Source organism: Aptenodytes forsteri, unplaced genomic scaffold (assembly GCF_000699145.1).
Source record: "Aptenodytes forsteri isolate BGI_AS27 unplaced genomic scaffold, ASM69914v1 Scaffold172, whole genome shotgun sequence".
Lineage (NCBI taxonomy): Eukaryota > Metazoa > Chordata > Aves > Sphenisciformes > Spheniscidae > Aptenodytes > Aptenodytes forsteri.
The window spans coordinates 1,080,237-1,096,226 of NW_008795018.1; the positions used below are offsets into that span (position 1 = coordinate 1,080,237).

Here is a 15,990-nt window from a genome sequence, read left to right on the forward strand (position 1 = left end):
GGTTGGACTCGATGATCTTAGAGGTCTTTTCCAACCTTAACAATTCTATGATTCTATGAAAACAGTAGTGAAACTAGTTGAGAATTTGCTCAATGAAGCCGAAACTTTATAATCTGTTGTTTGTCCCTCCTGCCTACTGAAAGGAAGCAAATGACAAAAATTTGACAAAACAGCAGCCCTAAGGAGGCATTAAGGCTCTACCTCTGTTCCAGTACTTACAGTGGCTAAGATGACTAGGAACACAGTCATCTCATCTGCATCATCCTGGAAGGTGCATGATTTATTTTAGACAGGCTCTGCTCGCTCAGCAGCATGTTGTCTCCAGGAGCATTTTTTTAATGGTTAGTTGGAGTGTTGTTGAAATTTGCCTTGGGTTATCCTACTGTGTTTTTCACAGCAGGAAAACTCCTACAATGTGACATTTTGGTGGAGCATGTAGAGGTCACCTGGAATTTGCAGGTATCTTTTTGTGATGTTACACAACTCTTCAGGCAACAAAGGAATTGATGATCCTATGGAAGAAGGGACTTCAAATTTCATCCCAAGAATATTTAATGATAGTGGAAACTACTAGTTGGTGGTACAAACTCACTCATGCATGCCCCACTGCCAAAGTGGGTTAAAGCTAGGTTGACTGTAGCACCATGAAAATGTATCAGAGGGCACAAACAACTGCTAGTTGGTGGTACAAACTCATGCATGCCCCACTGCCAAAGTGGGTTAAAGCTAGGTTGACTGTAGCACCATGAAAATGTATCAGAGGGCACAACTGACTGAATTCACAACCTAAGAAATCTTTTCCACTTAATCCCTTCTGTGATTTACCAAAAGGCTGAGGTTTCCATGTATTGGCATTGGTTTTGCCTCCCATCAGGAAGCATCTGTAAAGCTTTTGACACTGCCTAACTAAAAAAAACTGTGTTTGTCACAACTATGTAAATTCTATACTGTAAAATTAATTAATCAAAACATTTTCCTTGTGGCTTAGTGTTCTTTCTGCCCACTTATTTTCATAGGTAAGTAGTCCATTAGTCTTGAGTAACTATAGGCAACAGATAGTAGTCCAGAGCTCCTTCTTCCATACACACCAAAAAGAAAAACTCTCAAATTTTGACAAAAGCAAAATTAAAGATTCTCTGAGGCTTAAGAAGCCATCTTCTGACTGCTCAGACTGTACAGAATTATGAAGATTCGTCCTCTCAAATCCCAGGCCTGCAGTTTACTGGGGATTTGTAATGTAACACTTCCTGCTCATCAGAGAGCAACTGGTTTTCATTCCTGAGAACCAGTGTTTAAGGCAGTTTGTGTCCTGCTGGATATTTGATTTGCCTCCAGCTGCTGACCAGCAATTTGCTGAGAGTGCAAAAGCATTATACATATATAAATTTAAAATCTTCTTTCCTTGCTGGGCTTACTACTTGGATGAGCAACTTCAACCTGAAGATTTAAGCAGTGACCTGGTTTTGGCTGGGATAGAGTTAATTTTCTTCCTAGTAGCTGGTACAGTGCTGTGTTTTGGATTTAGGATGAGAATAATGTTGATAACACACTGATGTTTTAGTTGTTGCTAAGCAGTGCTTACACTAGTCAAGGACTCTTCAGCTTCCCATGCCCGGCCAGTGAGAAGCTGGGAGGGGGCACAGCCAGGACAGCTGACCCAAACTGGCCAAAGGGGTATTCCATACCATGTGATGTCATGCTCAGTATATAAGCTGGGGGGAGTTGGCTGAGGGCCAGTGTTCACTGCCTGAGGACTGGCTGGGCATCAGTTGGTGGGTGGTGAGCAATTGCATTGTGCATCAATATCTCAACCCAGGAGTTTTCTTGCTTTTGCTCTTCTGATTCTCTCCCCCATCCCACTGGGGAGGGGGGAGGGTGAGCGAGTGGCTGTGTGGTGCTTGGTTGCCAACTGGCATTAAACCACGACAAGCAGAAATGAAATAAACCATGAAACCGATATATGCAGACTTTACTGTCTTTAGATGGATATTATGTATTATGAACCGTGATGAAGCTATCCTTTGAAAACATTCTTAAATATGTTGCTTATAATATTAAAACACTTGAGTCTTCAATCTTAAGTGCTTGCTTCTATGTACAGGAGTTCCATGAATATTTGAGTTCCTGGACTGTAATGCACGTTCATCAAGTCAGGCTGTAGATAACCAGTGTCCTTTCAAATAAAACAAAAGAAGCATTTAATGGACTATCTCTTGAGTATCACAATTTTCAAGGTTTTTATTTTAAAATAGAAAATAGTTTATTGTTAATACCATTTTAAAAGAAACCACTTACCATTACCTAAGGTGAATACTACTTAGTTTTACCTTTAAGTCACCCGATGTTTTTTTCTTGTGCTGCTTGGATGGAGAACACATAACAAATGGTCGGTTATGCATGTCCATCTGGTTGTATGTATTTCTGCACAGGCTTGTTACACAGATTTCCAGCATGTTTGCAAGAAAAAAGGTTAACATTTAACTGCAGTCCACAGTTAAACTCCCATATATGAAACAACTTAAAAAAGACAAAATTACAGAGGGAACATGTTCTTTGTCAGCGTTAATTTTTCTTTCAGAGGAAAAAGAACAGGACAGCTATGAAAATGTGTTTGGATTTCTTTGACTTATGCCAAAACTATCACATCATTACAAAGACATTTCATGCGTATGTCATGGTCAGTAGGTCTTAAATTGTCTAACATACACTCACGTCACTGAGTGAATTAAGGTTTCTTTTCTGTTGTAGGCCAAGGGTAAGGAAAGACAATGGCTGAGACACCAAGCTGTTGGAGAACTAGATGATGCCAAAATCATTGATGGGCTGACAGGAGAAAAAGCCATATATAAACGACGAGGAGAACTTGAGCCACAAGTAAGTATCCAACAAGTAGCAGGGAAAGGTGGGGAAGAGCTTAACCGGTTTGCTGATTTCATAGTGGCTGTACAATGTCTGTGTTTGGAGTTTGAGTAAGTTATAGGGATGAGAAACTCAGAAGAATCATCTCTGGCTTGAGAAGTCCCTGATACAGAGGCAGCCGCAGGGTGGAAAATTTGCTTTACTGCTTCTTATAGTCTTCCATAGGTATTTCCTGTTGGCCACCCTCAGAGAGAGAATGCTGATCTAGGCAGTGCTTTCTTTTGATCCAATGCAACAGTTTTTATGTTCTTATTTTATATTTTAATGAGCTGAAGGCGATTAGCAGAAAACATTTTGTTTGTTTTTCTAAGAAAAAGGAAAATATTTTCTCACTTATTTAATTTAATTTAGTTTTTGTTAATAAATACCCTGATGCCCTAGGAGGTTTAAAAAACAAAGTGTTTTATAAATGTGTTCTCCTTATTCCATGATATGCAAAGAATTTCAACTTCCACGGATATTTGGATTTACAAGAATAAAAATTATAATGGGGAAAAAAGTGTGAGGAAAAGCCATTAAGATACAATAAAGTTGTCCATCCTATGGCTCAATTCAGCCATTCCTTAGAAGACATTATGGTTAGGCCTATGTGAGTCAGCAACAGAGAAACCACTTGAATCAGACCAACAAAACCTGGCCAGAACTGGTGGGGCTAGTCCATAATATTTAACAGTAATACTTAATGACAGATTGCAATTTTTAACGACACTAAGAATTTTTTTAAATAGCTGAGTACAGCATCTTTTCGCATGTCAGCTACCCACATCTGATGAATCCCTGGTATTATTTGTTATGCTACTTGGTCCTGATGTCTGTTGCTTTGAACAGTTTATGGAACTTGGCACTGCCTGTGTGAAAGATCAAAAAGGGAAAAGTGATTAGATCTTCATTTCTCATTTTTTTCAAAATGTATTTACTCAGTGTATCAGTTTTAAGGCTTTGTGAAAACAGTTCAGTTAGGAAAAAAAAGGGTTTGAATAAAAAACAAAATAAATGTAGGATTTAATGGGCCCTCTCTCTCCCTTTGTTTTTGGGAGGACAGAGATGCCACAGTCTTATTAAGAGAATAATTAAAAGAATAAAGCACACAAATGCTTGCAACCCTTTACAGGTAAAAGAAACATTTTAGTTACTTGTTTTTAATGTGACTGCTTTTTTGCCAGATGATCTTTAATAGCCTTGAATCCAGACTCATCTCATTGCACACTAAATAAAACATCTCCCTTGAATGTACTGTGCCAAAAATTGTTAAAACAGATGGGGATTGTTTTCAGGAAAAAATAATGGTTTCAGCATCAGAATGAAGAAGAAGCTAGTAGTTAATCAGAACAAGATTTCAAACATTTTTGGAATGTTATTAACCTCAGCAGACGAGTTTTTACAGTCTTATACGGGTCCCTGCTAGTACCGTAAGCCGAGGAAAAGCATTTCCATTATGAGCCTTGGCAGAAAGAGCAAATTTGAGAGTCTCTTTACTGAAATAAAATGTTAAGAATCAAAACTGAGACAGAAAAAAGTATTTTCCTGACAAGCATGTGTGGAATTTTTTGAGGTATTTTGTTTCCAGTCATTGAAGGTGAGGGGAAAGAATGAATTGAGGTATCTGTTATGTAACTGGTTAGAAACAGTTAGAAAAAAGGTTAAAATGTTTTTGTTCTTTTTTTAAAAATAATCGGTGTTTGCTGGATAAAAGTTTCTTGCTTTGCAAAGTGCATTGGGTTCTTTTTCTGAAATGTTTTATCCTTGCTGATGTTTAGCTTTCCCATTTAGTTTGGGGTTTTTTGTGCTGTGTTTCTCTGTCAGCCTGGGAGCCCCCAGCAGAAACCTAAACGCTTGCGCCTGGTGGTGGATGTTTCTGGTAGTATGTACCGCTTTAACGGGGTGGATGGACGACTGGAACGCTCCATGGAGGCTGTCTGCATGGTCATGGAAGCTTTTGAGAATTATGAGCACAAATTCAAGGTAATTACAGCTGGTCTAGAAGCTGTGTGGTTATTGCACAGGCTGTGTGGAGCAGTGGAAAAAGTGTTTCAGCAGTCAGTCTAGCCAAAGAACATTATTCATTCCCACAAGGAAATAAAGACATTAATCTGTTTCTAGCAACCTGAAAAATAATACTAGTGAATGGATAAGAAACATTACATGCTTCAGCAGGGGAGAATTCAATCTAAGACTTTTAAGACTTTGATTTAATGAAATATGCTGCCTTTTTCTGTATTTATCTGTTTATTTGTTTCTTTGAGCAGAAACACTTAAGCCTACAGAACACAAGTAAATATGAGCTTCAGGACATGCAAAGATGCCCAGCCTTTCCATCTGCCCAGAGTACAGACAGTAGTGCTTTGTCATGGGAAAAGACCAAACTTCTTTGCCCGTTACTTGTGTTCTCCAGTTACCTGAAAGCAAGAAAATAATTTCTTATACTGAAAGATATTAGGTTCCAAATGTTATTTAATGGTAGCCTGCAAAGGAAATGTAAATAAATTTTATACCCTTTTGTTGTCTCAGTAAGCCTAAACAAGGTCTAGGGTATGTTTCTTTAACCTTAAAAAAAGACAGGAATAGCTAGTGTCTAGTTAATTCTTGACAAACTCAATGTTTAATGGAAGAATAAAGATGTCCAGTGCCTTTACTGAAGAGCATCTCAAACATAAGACTTAAAAGACGTCTGAACAAAATGTAAAATCTCCTAAACAGAATTAATAGAAAACTTAGTCCAGATCAATTCAGCCAGGTCTGCTTCACGTTGTTCCTCTGGCAGCATAATCCTACAGGTTTCTGTTCTTCCGTAGAATCTCCTGTACAAAAACAAGCCATATTGGAGGCATGTACTTCTAGAATGTCTTCTAAAGTACAATCATTCAGACTTCCATTTGTCAAGGAAAAGGCTATAAAAGGAGACAGGCATTATGTTTTTAGCCTACCTTCCTAAGGAAACGAGCCATGTGCTACCATACTCTCTGGCAGTCATGCTTTCTCCCCTTTAAACATGCTTAAACAGAGTATGTTGCCCAATTTCAAACAGATTTGTAACAGTGGTTTTGTTCCCAAAGATACTAAATTCCTGCGAATGTCATGAAAATAGGCCAGATAGAGAGTTTGTTTGTATTCCTGTTGGAGAAAAATGCTGTAACCATAAGCTTAGACCTTAGCCCAGAGAAGCCATGTGGGAGCTCAACTGTAATTAAGAAAGTCATGGGAAATGCGGGGTTTATTGGTTCAACTGCTCATGTATCTCCTGCTGATAATAGAAAAGCTGATGACAGATATTAACAGGGCAGTGTAATTACACAACACAATTTATGTAGCTTGGTAAATCGGGCATATCTGAGCAACACGCATATTAGTATGGCCCAATGCAGGATCATCCACAAAGGCAGATGAAATAGAAGTAGTGGGCACAAGGATAAATATGATATATCGGGGTATAGTCAACATGGCTTTTGTAAAGGGAAGTAATGCATTCTGAAGAGTCTATATGTATGTGACAAGCAAGGTTGGTTGATAGAGTCTCCTTAGCCGAAAGCATTTGAGGAAGTCTCACCAGAGGCTCATGAAGAAATGATACTACTTTGGGGATAAAAGGGAAAGCCTTCAGATGGATGAACTACTGCTTAAAATATAGAAAACAGACTAAGTGGTCATTTTTTTAGAGTGAAGAAGTGAAGGAAGGTCACTGGTGGAACTGTGTTGGGATTTGTGCCAGAGCCCATGTTGTTATGTTGTTCTGTATATTCATAAGTGATCTGTAAAAGGGGATGGATAGTGAGGTGACAAAAGTTGCTAGTTGTATGAAGTTATTTAGGAAAACAAAAAGGGAAATCCAGCTGCAAGAAGTTGGAGAAGGACCTGGCCATAAATGGTGACTGGGAAATAAAATGGCAGATGGTGTTCAGTGCTATTAAATGTAAAGTCCTGCAGATGGAAGAAAACAATTCTGATTTTAAATACACAGTGAGGAAGTCTCAGCTACCTGTTAGTGCTCACTCTCAGCTATATGTTAGTGCTCAATAAAGAAATCTTGTAATTATGTTGTATGGTTCTTTGAACACTCAGTGCCCACCAGCTGTCAAAAAAGCTAATTGAATGTTAGAAACTATTAGCAAAAGAACAGAGAATAAAGCAGAAATCATCAGGGTGTTGCTGTAAACATCCATAGTGCATTCACATCAGGAGTAATGTGTGCAACTTTGGTCCCCCCTCTCACAAAAGTTTCTGTAGAGCTGAAAAAGAAGAGAGGGTGACAAAGATTACAAAGGGTATGGAAGCGTCCCCATACAAGAAATGGCTAAGGAGGCAAGAACTGCTCAGTTTGGAGGAGATAAAAATCAAGGAGCTGATAAAATCTTGAGTAAAATGGAAACGGTGACCAGGGGACAATTGTTCATTCTATTCTACTACAGCCATTCTGCTCTTGTTATGAACAATGAATTATTTTACATTTACACAACAGAGTGGCTTAGAAGGTGATGACACTGAAAAAAGATGTAGCGCAGTGGCAGATAACCAGCTGTCCTTATTTCCAGTGCAGCTCTATAGCTGAGAACCCAGACATGACCCTCAGGTGCATGGTAAAGGAATAACATGTAGAAGTAGACAGCCAGCCAGCCCACTGTGCAGAATTAGTAAGATTATTAAGAACCGTCTTCAGTTCTGGGATTTTAAAATCCGTTTCATTACCTTTTAAATCCCTCTGTGTCTATTACAGATTATTATATTTTGCTTGGCAATAGTTGCTATTGGCCAGTGTTTTGCCCCGCGCATAGATGAAACCCTGTATTTGGCCATGCAAATAGCTCAAAGTGCAGTTAGTTGTAACGGTAAATGTGCCTCTCTAACAACCACTTGCCATTCATAAAAACACTTACACAAAAACCATGTGCAGTTATTAGATGTGAAAATTGCCACTCTTTAATGATAGTAAGACAGGAGTAGTAATGTTATCCTTACAATCTCTGAGTCAAGAGAGCTGTAAGGCCAGTTTTATACTTAAAATAACAGTGGTGAGGAAGATGCTGGAAATTTTAGTGACCTACTCAGGAAAAAAAGTTGTCACCAGCTTCTACATCTGTTCAACTTCAATTGCCTCTAGGGTAACTCTCCTCCATTTAAGGGCTTCTTCCACTGGACAGAGAACTTTGGGGTCCAGTAACAGCCCCTTGATTCAAGGCTGGCCAGATCCAGTGTGAACCTTGTCAACGTTCAGAGCTGCTTTTGCCCAAGGGAAGAAAAGTATTTTTCTTCCTCCACATCTCTCTGTGCTGCCTCATTGGGATTTGATTCACTCTAAGCATAATATCTACAAGAGTAGACCAGAGATGACTAGGACAGCAAACAAGATGTGGCCTTATGTTTCACTGGCCACTGAAGTCATCCCCCAAAATGAGCCCAAACAGAGGCATTTATTAACTAGTCATGTTTGAACCATATTCTTAACATGATCCAATGATTAGGCTGAAGTATCTCTTTTTAACCTCCATTTCACAGTCTTCTCATATGAGAAATCTCTCATGCATGTGCCGATGGACTTTTTGAGTCATTCCTTTGATAAAAATAAATAATGTTTCTGAAATCTCCAGCTCGAAAATACAGATTTTTGTGTGTGTGTTTATAATCTGGTATGGCAGTTGCTACACCTGCATGAATGCGATCAATAACCAAAACATGTGCCAGTTCCTCAGTTTCTAATGAGCGTAATTAGGTCTTCAAAGAGTAAGAGAGCCAGTGATTGTTTTAAAATATCAGTGACTCCAGTGTGTAAAACACTGACGCTTTGCAAGATGCTGCTAGTTTTTCTCAGGACAAAGCTGAAGTTTGGGTATGTCTGCAAAAATAGCATACATTTCTCATGTCTAAAAGAGGAACCATATGAAAAAAGAGAAAAGAACACACAGCTGTGTTGTGTGCAGTGAGAAATCTGCAATTTATCACTTTTTTCTTTCTCTTCCTTATCCTCTTCTTGCCTTCCAAGAGTGGTTTTATAAAAATAGACCTTTTTGGCCTTTAGATATGCCTGTTGTTATCTGTTCCTGTTGTAGCCCCATCTGCAAGGGTCACAACAACATGTGCTGCAAATTTGAGGGGTTTCTTGTGCAACATGTGTTGAACCTGGGGGACCATCAGGCTTGTTGAGCAAAGCATTCAAAGGGGATTTATGTAGTAAAGTTCCCTTCTGCTACCTAAGTGCAGTGCAAACTTTGGAAACCAATTCTTGGTTCAGGATCACTTTTCTGCTGGTGGTTGGTTTAGTTCTCTACTAAATAAGGTTGTGAATGAATCAGATGGGCTTTTCCTTGGTTGTTTTATCCTACCGGCTGAGCTTTCCCCATGTGTGGTACCCCTTGGTATCACTGATGATGTTGATTGTCTGATTGGTCTTTAACAGCACTGAATGAAGGTAGAGAATACTTTCTCCCTGCCACCTTATACAGAAGAGCTAAGTATCGGGTATGTGACTGTACGGTAACAAAGTTATCCTTCATAAAAAGTCAGACAAGTGCCAGCAGGTATTTGTCAGCTTTTTCTGCTTGTGTGGGACAACCTGCCTGCTTCCATTTCCCATAAGTGCAGGCAGTGAATCATTCCTTGTCAAGGGGGAAATGGGAGGCTCATCCCACAGTCGGGAAATCAGTTTAAATTAACAGCCATGTTTCAAAGCCCTCCTCCAATGTCATCTAATCCACGCTTCCTCTGAAGTGCTTTATTAAAGAAGAGAGTGGGAGTGACTGAGATAATAGAAGCCACATTCTCAGTCTCATCCTAATAATGGAAGTTAAATATGTTCCTACAAATGCCTCTTGACCCCTTTAAATGTGTGGATGCATCACTTACACGTGTAAGTTATAAGAAGCAAGTTATTTTGCAGGATTGAAGTTCTTACATCTTTTGTACATGTCATTTTAGGTGCCAATTATTTGAAAACGTACAGAAGGGCAGTTTGTTCTTTGTTTTATCTGAGATAGTATTATGTCTGTCACACAAACCATATGGTTTTATATCATCCCTAATGACCGTCATTTGCACACATGATGGCAGATCAAGGAGGCATGTCCAGTAAATTATCCAACAACAATTTTATGAAGCCTTTAAAATATTGTAAGTGGTTCAATAAATGGCATGTTATGTAACTGGTAGGAAAAGCCCAAATTGTTATTTATAGCAATATGAAAGGGATATTGCAGATTTTATATGCCCGTTTCAGCAAACCCCATTTGTAGAATTTACTATGGAGGCAGCACTGTTAATTCAGGAAAAAAAGCAATGTTCCACATGCTTGGCAGAATAGTTTCTTTTAATAGTAAACAAAAGGTTTGAAATAAATTCAGAAAAAAATAATGTTCAGTGTTGTCCAATGAAAAGATGAATTTATAAAGATCTAGCCCTCCGGCAGAGGTCTGTCTAATTCACACTGCCTTTTACATTCAGCATGCGTCTTCTCTCAGCTTTTTAAATGCCTTCAGAAATTAAACCTTTTGGCATGGCAGCTGCAGAAGACAAAGTCTACCACAATAATAGATTAATTCAATTAAGCCTGCACTGTGGCAAACAAGTATTTTGCTGCTGGATTTGTTCTAAGAGCCTATGCTTGCAATCTATTTTGTAAAACAAAACAAAAGTCAGTTCCGAGTAAGATCATATCAGAGCTCTTCTCTCACTTTTAACTCCATTCACATAAATTCTCCTGGGGAATTTGAGAAAAATGCATCGGGTCCCTGCTTCTCAGAGGCCCTTTTTCTGTGCTTGTCTTTAGCTCCAGCGGTCATGCAAAGGAAGGAAACTGGTTTTGACAAAGCGTGCATGTGCCTGCATGTGTTGGGTTTCCTAGTTGGCCAGGGCTGTGGAGCTGTCTGCACCTTTTCTTTAAAATGAGCGCACTAAGATAACATCAAATCACTAAGGGTTCATTTTACTATGACACAAATTAGAAGGAGGTAATAATTTACTGAAAGAAAACCTGGATGAGAGATTTAAATCCTCCTTCTTTGCCCTTGCAGAGTGGGGTTCTTCACTCCAGTTTTACTCTGTCCCAAACTCTGTTTTGCTAAGTTGTGGTAGATTCCATACATTCCCGTGGGGAAACATCTCCCTTCTGTCACCTCTAAAACTTGGCTGTGAGCCTGCTCCCATCCCTCCCTCCCAGGGAGGGTCTCCCAGGCTGCAGTCTTGTGCTGACTCAAGTCAATCCATGTCAGTGCTGCTACGTTCCTGTCCCCACCTTTGCTGGGGCACAAGTACTCGTCTGACCTCGCAGTTTGAGGAGCTAAACTGCCCAAAAGCAGCCTCATGGTCATTAGCTTTTGGCCACTCCTGGTCCTTGACTTGACTTCCAGGGGATCAAAGGACCATGAGGACCAGCACACCAGGGCTGGTGACCACAGCACTTCTCTTCCGCAGCGCAGGTGCTCAGGCACAGCGAGATGTCACCCTGCTTTTGGGGAGGCCCCACTTGACCCAGAATGCAGCAGCCAGGACAAAGCAAACAGGCACTTCTTCCCTGCTGCCTCACCACACTTTTTTAATCACAAACAGCGTAGTAAACTGTTGGCAAAGAAACAAGGAAACTGATAACATCTTTTAAATATCAGTATATGTACTCTGGCACATGCATGGGCCCACACAAAGAATAATAAACAGCTAGCCGAGGAGGGAGCAGACAGGACGTGATGTTCCCAGGTGAATGGCTTTACGTGCCTGCGATAATTTGCTCAGATCATTTCAGCCTCGCCTTACCCATACCTGGATTGCACGTTCCCACCTTGTGCAAGAATGTGGAGGGGACCCAACCGTAGGGTCAACCTCTGGTGTTTCATCTAGGAGCTACAGCAGTTCCCTTTGCACAGACTGTCACAATGAGTTTACACCCAGCCTTTTTGAGATGAAAGGTTGGTCCGTTATTACTGTGTGCCAAGAACCAAAATGATATTCCCAAATAGCAAAGTTTGTCCTATTCCCATGAACTCAGTATGGCAGAGCTGATACCAGGACACCCGGTGGGAAGGGTCCGTGAAATGCTGGGAAGGAGCTCGTTATGAAGGAATCAGGCTTCTTTTTACACAGGAGAATGACAGCATTTTGCTTTACATAATTAGGTTGTTGATTTAAAAGTGATACCAAATACAAAACTGCTCAGCAAAGGATGTGCAGGGTTTCATAATTAAGAGCCTAGCCTGAAGATCTGTGGACATTTCTGACATTACGCAAGAACCACATTAGTGCTGTATATTTTCCGCTCCATTAAACCACTGCTTTGTTTAGTTCCTCTGATTTGAATAATCTCTAGTTTTTAAAACAATACACATGCACGCTCTCTTTGTGTGTGGTTCTCCTTCTGGATTTATTCCTGTATTAATTCAGAAGTATGTTGAATGTAAACCTCAACATTATGCTCAAAATTTGTGTATTTTCATTTGCCATGTCTTTTCTCCAGGAAAGATAATGGTTTGGGGAAGACAGAAACACCAGCTAAATATTCATCAGGAAAGAGAGAGTCTGAAGCATTATTGGTGATAAGAAATAGGTTCTGAAGAGAAAGCATGTGTCAAACTGGAAGGCTTACGTGAGGCTGGGTAGCAAACACAAGAAACGGAAGAGCTGAGGAGAACAGGAATGGGAAAAGCCAACAGAGCAGAACGAAATGGGAATACATGGGGACTAGGTTATATAAAGATTTCCTAGGGGAAGGAAGTCTGGGTTACGTGAGGCTGTCATAAAATGATCTGACCCTGGGTGAAATTATGTGGCACGTTTGCTGTTTTGCAGAGGGAGGTGTCACCTTTAAAAATGTTCCAGCTGCTATAGCTTTCTTTTACTCTTGATATATTTTTAAGCAAATTAGTGGTATGGAAACAATTAAAAAGAGCTTTGTTGGTAAAGGATGCCATTTCCTCAGTCTCTAGAACCCGACTGATACCAAATAAAGTAGTCTTCAATAGGAAAGAAAATTTAGAAAGTCTTTGAGGATGAGACCCACCTTTTACCCAATGATTATGTGGAAATTAGGGATGGTGAACCCGGCAGGGACCTGTAGGCAGTACTTGAATAAAAGATAACAGAAGGGCAAAATATTGCACAAGGGCTCCCTGTCAACTAAAGACAGGTCTGTGCCAGCTAGTCAGGGGAAAATACAGGTATGTTCATGTTGAGGAATTGCCAGCTCAGGTCTCTCTGGGCTTAGGATCCATGCCCTGTGCTCTATTATTTGGTGTAGACAGCTCTTAAATCCACTTTTGTCCTGCTCATGAATTTTCCCTGGGGTGACTGCCACATCCTCAACACAAAGGGCAGGTCAGGACCTTGCCATAACTCAGCTTGTCTTGGTTTTCATGTATCAACAATAAAAATCTCACATAAAACAAAGGCCTTCCCAATCTTACATTATTTGTTCAACAAGATATTTGAACTATTACAGCTCTACATGTCATGTTTTTGCAGCATCTTTCACAGGAGAATGATGTACACGCCATCTCCTTTGAAAACGTAGAGACTCATGGAATTCACTTCTCTACATACTTTCAGCAATTACTTTGATCTGTTACGCACAAAAATAAGGAGTGCTGATTTTCAAGAGAGAAGGCTTGTAACACTTTTTTTTTCAGAGCAGAATAAGGTCATAAAAATGATCCATCAAACATGGGAGCTACTCTCAAACAATGCACTTCTTGTTTGTCAGACTCAAGAGGATGAAAATTGCTACTTTAAGAAAATAAGCGGACAATGTGAGAGGGCAAGGTCTTGATCTTATGCATCACTGCTCTGCAGTTGGTGGGATGATGTGGAAAACAGACCATGGAAATAAGTAACTGTTCTTTAATTTCATTATTTAGCAATTCTTTCCCATGTTTTCATGTCGGTGAGAAATTGCAAGTAGTTCCCTTAAGCAGCTCATAAACAGAAGCAGGGAACAGTATTTGGGTTTTCTTGTTGAAAGCAAATTGCCTTTGGTCTGTCTTGTGTCATTGTGACCCAAGGGCCATTCGTGACTAACAGATGACTGATGAAGTTTCTTTCTTGCAGTATGATATTGTTGGACATTCAGGAGATGGCTTCGACATCGCCTTGGTTGGGAGTGACAAAGTCCCCAAGAACAATAAGCAAAGATTAGAGATTCTTAAGGTAAATCCTACTGATAAGTGATGATGGATAATTAAGGATTTTATGACTGCAAAGATAAAATTGTAGGTCACAGGATGCAAAACATAAGGAGAGTGAAATAAAAGAAAGACAAGAAAGCAAAATCTGTGTATTTGCATAAAGCTGAAACAGGACCTTTCAGAGACTTGCAGAAAACAAACTGTGCCAAAATAGTAGAAGCTAGATATTCCTTTTTCTGGACTGCAGTGTCATAAATGTGTCATTTTGACTGCCCGTCAAAAGATATAGGAAGTTCCAAACATTATACAGTGATATAGATAGTTCTGCTTAAATAATGTGATGATATTATTAGTGCATAAGTGACTAATTTAAACTGTAGAGGGCTACCAGGTCATTGATTTAGTCTGGTACCTTCAAAAAGTGATGTGTCACAGTAGCAGTGGGAAAATGTGTCCATGTTAGACTCAAAATGTGTTAAATCACAATTGCAAAGTGACTGTATTCATCAAGACTTTACTGCAATAGGATGCAGAAAAATTGAGTATATTGCAGGATTTACTTGGTTGGCAGCTTGATAGGTTAGAACTGTGTATTTGAGCTGCCTTCAAAAAGTATTTTTAAAAGATCAGCATTTGGGTTAGAAGGACTGGATTTTCAAATGTCTAAAATTCCTTGCCTTCCGTATAGGAAACAGCTTCATCAGTGCAAAGAGTGTATTTATTTCATAAAAGCTCAAACAAACCATTTCAGCATTTTTAAACCTTGCTGCTGATGTCAGGAGTCAAATATTTGATAACAACTGTAGCACTATTAGGGTTTGGAAGTCTAGTGCAAATTATAAACAGGCAGGAGCCGGTCACAGTATTAGGAAACTAAGCCCTGTTTTCTTCCTTCAGTAGATAGGAATGTAGCTACTCAAACTGCAGCTGATCAAAATATTTTACCTTCCTTAAGGTCCAGTCTAATTCTTTCCATGCATGGATTTTGTTTGTTTGACCCGTTGTGTTTTTAAGAAGTGATGCCTGTCTTGAAATACGATGTATTATGTACAAAAGGCTGCATCTTCTATAGTATCTGGAGCACTGTCCACATTTCTGAAGCATCCTCTAGTGTAGCATAACTGAATATTTGCTCCCCCCTGTGCCAGCCGAAATGAATGTTTATTCATAAAGTCATCTTACATATTTCCACTTGGTTATGCTGTGCACACAGATCATGCATGCCCATGCTCAGTTCTGCATGAGTGGAGACCATACCTTGGAAGGGACAGAGCATGCCATTCGTGAAATCGCCAAGGAAGAGGCTGACGAGTATTTTGTTATCGTCTTGAGTGATGCAAATCTCGAGCGGTATGGTATTCAGCCATCAAGGTTTGCCCAGGTCTTGACCACCAATGCTCAAGTCAATGCTTTTGCCATATTTATAGGATCCTTAGGAAACCAGGCAGATAGGTAAGTATATTTGTTTTATCCCTAATATAACTTTCTTTGTTTCCATTCATCATAAATCTAAACCATGCTTTTATTGCAGTGAAGTTAGGCATAGTTGCCCATGCTGGTGTTCTGCATTAAGGTTTTGATCATAGAATCATAAAATCATAGAATGGTTTGGGTTGGAAGGGACCTTTAAAGGTCATCCAGTCCAAACCCCTGCTGTGGGCAGGGACATCTTCAACTAGATCAGGTTGCTCAGAGCCCCGTCCAACCTGACCTTGAAGGTTTCCAGGGATGGGGCATCCACAACTTCTCTGGGCAACCTGTTCCAGTGTCTCACCACCCTCATCGTAAAACTTTTCTTCCTTATGTCCAATCTAAATCTACCCTCTTTCAGTTTAAAACCATTGCCCCTTGTCCTGTCACTACAGGCCCTGGGAAAAAGTCTCTCTCCGTCCTTCTTGTGAGCCCCCTTTATATATTGAAAGGCCACAATAAGGTCTCCCCAAAGCCTTCTCTTCTCCAGGCTGAACAACCCCAACTCTCT

General features: G+C 39.9%; 1 protein-coding gene across 2 annotated transcripts in view; it reads left to right on the forward strand.

Annotated features, from left to right (window-relative positions):
• Positions 1–15,990, forward strand: part of VWA8 (von Willebrand factor A domain containing 8) — a 211,062-nt gene that overhangs the window by 188,051 nt on the left and 7,021 nt on the right. For both annotated transcript variants that reach the window (XM_009275642.1, XM_009275641.1), the window contains exons 41-44: positions 2,749–2,874; positions 4,723–4,881; positions 13,933–14,031; positions 15,223–15,461. In XM_009275642.1, the coding sequence (XP_009273917.1) occupies positions 2,749–2,874; positions 4,723–4,881; positions 13,933–14,031; positions 15,223–15,461 (623 nt within the window). The remainder of the gene's footprint in view (positions 1–2,748; positions 2,875–4,722; positions 4,882–13,932; positions 14,032–15,222; positions 15,462–15,990) is intronic.